This window comes from Haliaeetus leucocephalus, unplaced genomic scaffold (assembly GCF_000737465.1).
Source record: "Haliaeetus leucocephalus isolate CR32 unplaced genomic scaffold, Haliaeetus_leucocephalus-4.0 Scaffold339, whole genome shotgun sequence".
In the NCBI taxonomy this organism is placed as follows: Eukaryota; Metazoa; Chordata; class Aves; order Accipitriformes; family Accipitridae; genus Haliaeetus; species Haliaeetus leucocephalus.
This window is the reverse complement of record NW_010972775.1, coordinates 10,618,194-10,624,193: the sequence shown is the minus strand read 5'-3', so window position 1 is coordinate 10,624,193 and position 6,000 is coordinate 10,618,194. Positions and strand designations below refer to the sequence as shown.

Here is a 6,000-nt window from a genome sequence, read left to right as displayed (position 1 = left end):
TCTGTTCTTAATTTGTAAGCAAAAATCCTCAGTGACAGTAAGACCTGAAAAATGAATGTCTGAGACCCCAAGGATACCTGGAAATACAGTGCTGGAAGTGTTCCCGTTACTGCAGTCATGACTATATGCAATGAGCAGCGATACACATAATGTCTCAGTGAAGCACACAGGTACTACTTTTCTTAACTGACTGTGAAAATTATTCACCAAATAAAATTAACATTTTCCCTCTTCTCTGCTCTTCCAAAACAGGTCCCGACTGCTTCAGTTCTAAGAATCTTGCACTGCAAGCCCAGAAAAAGATCCTGAGTAAAATGGCAACCAAAACCATGGCTAACATGCTAATCGACGACACAAGCAGTGAAATCTTCGATGAGCTGTACAAAGTAACAAAGGAACACACAAGAAACAAAAAGGAAGCCCATAAAATTATGAAAGACCTGATTAAAGTGGCAATAAAAATCGGGATCCTCTATCGAAACAATCAGTTCAACCAAGAAGAGCTGGAAATCGTAGACAAGTTCAGGAAGAAGCTGAACCAAACTGCCATGACGATTGTCAGTTTCTACGAGGTAGAATACACTTTTGACAGAAATGTTCTTGCAGAACTTCTGAATGAATGTAAAGACCTTGTGCACGAACTAGTAGATCGACACCTGACACCGAGATCCCACGGGCGCATCAACCATGTCTTCAATCACTTTGCGGATGTGGAATTTCTAACCGCCCTTTACAGTCTTGATGGGGATTGTCGGCCATACCTCAAAAAGATCTGCGATGGCATCAACAAACTTCTTGATGAGAAGGTCCTTTGAAACCACGCTCAAAAATAAGAAGCCAACCAAAAACTTCTCTCTAGAACCCTTCATGAGCTATGGTGAGCAAGCGAGCTTCCTTCCCACCAGTCTCTTACTACAGTCTCCAACAGGGGCCAGAAAGTGCTCACCAGGCTCATGATGAAGTAGAAAACTTAAATCGGAAAGCTATCCATTTTAATGTTTTGTTCAGATAATTCAGTTTTCTCCAAGGACCAGAGTGAACAAGGCTGCTGATATATATTGTTCGGGAACAGAGTGCTATACACCATGATCTTACTAGCTTTGTGTTCAAGGCTGAACACGTGAAAAGAAAGTAAATTCAAACGCATGGCTATGTAAAAATAGACAGGTGAAGGCAAAAGAGCAACGCATGGAATTTACCCCCAGGCCCTTGGTGCGTATGTTTTTATCATTTCCACGCTAACTGAAACAGCTTAGACAGAAAGTAGCGCTGTAATGGATTAAGCTTACTCCTTTCAAAAGGATCAGGAATCAATATGAGAAGGCATCTCTGATTTTACATGGTATTTATGTCTAATAGGGGAATAACAAATAATACAGAGTAGAAGTAGGAGAAAATTTAAAGAACTGCTCTATGAAGCAATATTTTCATTAGAGTTTAGTTTTATACATGCTAATAACAGAAAGAAGGTTTCGTTTTAATTTTGAAAAGCAGCTCAGCGCTTCAAGCTCAAAGGTAACCAGAAAACTAGATAAAGTAGTACATTAGGTTCCCCACTCTCAGGGTCTGTGTATTTGGTAAAATCAGACAAGTTTAGGCTGAAGGTTGTGCTGCTATTTGTGCTCTTACTGTTTTGCCTGACAGAACAAAATACTCTTTGGGAAGACTGTGAAATTGCAGTTGTGAAGAGAAGCATGACTAAGACACCAATGGAGCAGCAAAGTCACACTTACATCCCCCAACCTCAAAATATTCAGCCTAGATAAAACTCTCGGTTTAACATGTCCATGATGTTAACTTGTTCCTACAGTAAAACAGAGGTGTGATAAAAAAGGTACCCCATCCGCTATGCTTGCAGTGCCATCCAAGTGTAGTATATCCACAGTGGTCTTAAAAGAACAGTCTTAGTGACTCTGGTGAGCTTCATCAATGATTTTTTGTTCGGAATGTTTTCAGTGACTTTTTTCTTTCTTTTTTTTAAACAAAATATACTGATGTCTTCAAACTGAAAATATTTTGCAAAGAAATACTGGTTTCTGTACAGTTTTGTTAGCATTAAGGGAGAACAGGAACAGAGCAGATACACCAGCGTGCCACCTGCAGAATCTTGCAGCTGGGCAGGTGCTGACTGACCCTAAGGAAAAGAAGTATGTTTGGAAATCTCTCCTCTCCCTGCCCTCTACATCTTATCCTCCAGACTCACCTCTACTGACACTTCAGGATCATCTACCACCTCCTTTTAGTTGACACAGATAGCAGACAATCCCATTATCTGGAGGTAACACCTTCCATATCACGTATATTATAATAAAGAGATGCATGTACTTGAAAATTGACAAAGCAAGAAAATATATATTTGAAAGCCATTCCTCTCTAAGGAAAATGTCCAGTGCTGATCACTCCTTACTTCAGGATAAGAAAACTTCATGTTTCTCATTTAAACTCTTAAATACAATGGGGGTAGAGAAAACTGCTCAAAATTTTATTATTCTGCCTTTCTTCACCACAGAATAACTGTATTTCATCTCTTGCAACAACAGTTCTGACTGTTGCACCTTTATACAGTTGAGAATACACATACCCAGATGAGGTATACACTTGGGTTGTGCTAGATGGACTTCTATCTGTTCCCAGGGAACTCATTTTGGAGCACAGTAAAAATGGCAGCACAAGACATTAGCAGAGCAGTTCGTAACAATGTAAAATTTCCCCAGGTATTTCCTTTAACCATAAAAAGTATATTTAGTAGCAATGAAAGTGGACAATTCCTTTGCAACACCGCACAGTAATAAATACCAACATTCGGGGTTGCAAGTTCATCCATTCACAGAGCCATGTTTACATGCACCATTAGCTGCATTTTTTCCAAGCACGTACTTGTCAATTAATGCTTTTGAACAGTATTTATTGTATCCAATACTCCTGTCCCAGTGCACACGTCAGATTTTACGTGTTTGTTTCACTTGTGGCAAACAAATCTAAGTTCTTTTTTTAAAGCCAGAACAAGAGAGATTATTCAACATTCAAGGTGTCCAAAGGAGAGGGATATCTTGTATCTGTGACTTTCTTTTTGTGTGTTGCAAGTATCAATATTCAGATTCTGGTATTTTAGACACACCAGCTGAACTTCTGTTGCTTTATTTATAAATCTGAGTAGCCTTAAAGAAAGAGTGTTTTCAAGTATTTCTCATACTTGCATATCCTGTATATTCATTGTTTACTTTTGTACTTGTAGCTTGGTATGTAATAACATTGCTAAAATATGGGCAATGTTCAGGTCACCTTAACTATATGATGTATTATCATATTTGTGGATTAAAAATGTGTGATTACTGCCCTTGTTGTTTCCTTTTGATTTATTTATTCTACCATCCAATGTAAACTGAAATTAAGCAGTAAGAGGAGGGAATTCATGTAACCTAAGTTTTGTCACCTTCAACTTCTGCAACCTTAATGCTCTTTGATGACCAGATTTTATGAAGGCAAGAGGTAGGTAGATAGACAGTTTAAAGGTTTAAAAGAAAACTGGAAATCCACAGTCCTGTTGCATCACACATAGGCAACACAAGCATGCGTCAGCAGCAAATGAAATTTCTGGTTTTCCACAAAGTTCTCAAGCACTTGAGCTAACAAAGGACAGGACTCAATGTGTTTAGTAGCGCGGTTCAGTCACCAGGCTCAGAAAACTCCCTCACAAGCCATGTGGAGGAAATAGCCCAGGCTTCTTGCCTTCAGGTACCAGCCTCTCCTCGGGCTCAGCCTGAGCAGTGCCTAGAATATAGACAAGCAGCCTGAGTCAGGGCCAGAGCAGACGTAACATGCCAAGTATGATCTAGCTCTCTACAAAGCACCTTCTTGCAAGTTTTCCATGATGTATTTAGCTCAGTTTAGCTAAATGTGATTTAAGTGAGACAGAAGACACACCTCTGACAGATTCCAAATCCCTGCCCTAAACATAGAGTTGCTAGAACCTATGCTAGAATGTTTTAGCAACAGCAAGCGTATATTCTCCTATCCTTATTCCCAGAAAAGGCAAACAGTTTTGGCTGAAAGAGCTCAGGATTTGCAGACAACTCACACGGCAATTATACGGGAAGCAATTAAAGATTGGCACAAAGAGAAAACTGCCAACTACCTTAAAATAAAAAGTTTAAGGCAATCTTCGTAAGTGATGTTTCGAGCCACACTGCTGGTAAAACATTGCTGTCAGCTTAATTTTATGAATCATACCATGGCAGGACACAATATTCTTTGCTTCATCACTGCCAACTTTATTATATCAAGTTAAAGAGAAAAAAGTTAAAGAAACTCTCAAGGGAGCGACCACTTTGGGCATCGTAATGAAATCATACATGTACCACAGAACAGCACATTGCACTGAACATGTAATCTTAGTTGTGTTAGAGAAACGTTCTCATAGAAAGGCATATAAATAGCTGACCCTGAAGAGAACCAAGAGGTAAAGCACAATTAACTCTTATCAGAGCAACAGAAATGCAAAAGCAAGTCTTAACTGGACGACTTATCAAACCTGCAGGTTTACTTCCATTTTTTACATACCTCAATGCCAGAAAAACACAATGCACAGTCTTATCCACACAGAAAAGATAATACAGCCTTTTATGCTGAAAAACTACTAGTGGGACTCTATAGGAGATAACTACCTTTCCAATATTTAGAAACCATCAGACAATGTCATATACGAGCTTCTTGCCAGTACAGGAAAACCTCAAGACAGTGCCATTTATTAGACAAGTTGATTCTCTGGGGTCCTTACAGGATGAGAAGGGGTTGGGAATACATAGCAGAAAGTAATATAACACAACAGGAGATTTCATCTATGTTTAGGAAAACATACTGCATGATATTGCCATGTCACACTTCCACCAATTTTCCTACCAAAGTATTTGTTTCCTTAAAAATACCTGAAAACACTTGGGGTAAGGGCAGAGAACCTGACAAAACAGTTGAAATCTAGATCCTGTACAATCACTTATCTGTTGACGCCAAAACGTCCAGAACTCCAAGCTGCCCATGGCACAAAGCAGTAAAAGAGTGGCGCCTCCTGGTAGCTAGGGTTTGCGTCCAAAACACTGTTAACCTGCCAGTTCAGAAAGGTCAGTACATACTCTGACTGGCCTCTGGTTGCCTGTTGAAAGTAAACTTCTTTGTGTTAATTGGATTATGTGCTCTCTTCCTTTTAGCCTACTTCTACGTGCCTTATTTCCCTTTCCCTGAAAACAGGCTAATCCTTCAAGATCTAGTAAGTCAAAGAAAAGTAAAAGTAAATGGGAACACCACAGAAGATGAAGATACTCACTAAAGGATTTTCAATACAGAACTAATGAAAGAATATTCCTTTGTATAATTATTTAGGCAGCTATATTTCATTTTAGAGACAACTGGATGATGGATCAAGATCAGAGGGATTCCAAGAACTGAATTGCTGAGGTTCTCAAGGGCCTAGTCCTGAACTGGTCAGGCAGTTGGACTAGATGATCGCTGTAGCTCCCTTCCAACTGAAACACTCCATTCTGTTCTAAGTGCCCCACATCAGCCAGAACTGCAGTGTAGTATGCACTCTTGTTTACACACCAACAGCCACACCATACAAAACAGCCTCATTATATAGATCAGGGCTGCAACCACTTTCAATTCAGCAATCATGTCAAACTTCCCAAACTCCCAACTCCTCAATACTATAGCAAATTGTGTGTTATGTTAGCATTGGATTTAAAAATAATGCTATTGCTGTCAACTACGAATAACCCCAAAGTCTCTTGTGATGCCTAAAAACAAATCCCGCAATCTGGCAGTATTCCAAAAAGATTATCAGATACTGTGAGCTAGCACACAGAATGCTGTTCAAAAGATCTGAAGCGTACTCTTTCACTCTTTTTATACCTCAACTGAGACGCGGGACATTTAAATCACCAATGGAGTCAAGACTTCTGCAATGTTAGATTCTTCATCACTGTTCAGATGCAAAGAGAAACAATT

At 39.4% G+C, this 6,000-nt stretch overlaps 1 protein-coding gene across 1 annotated transcript; it reads left to right on the top strand.

The window, feature by feature from the left end:
• The first annotated feature begins 260 nt into the window (after nt 1-260).
• TNFAIP8L3 (tumor necrosis factor, alpha-induced protein 8-like 3) lies at nt 261-815 on the top strand. The gene has a single exon (XM_010571848.1). The coding sequence runs from the start codon at nt 315-317 to the stop codon at nt 813-815; it is 501 nt and encodes a 166-aa protein (XP_010570150.1). The 5' UTR covers nt 261-314.
• Nucleotides 816-6,000: the final 5,185 nt, after the last annotated feature.

Bases quoted from the DNA above. Each gene is read 5' to 3' on its own strand.
- TNFAIP8L3 (XM_010571848.1), top strand. From the start codon at position 315: ATGGCAACCAAAACCATGGCTAACATGCTAATCGACGACACAAGCAGT.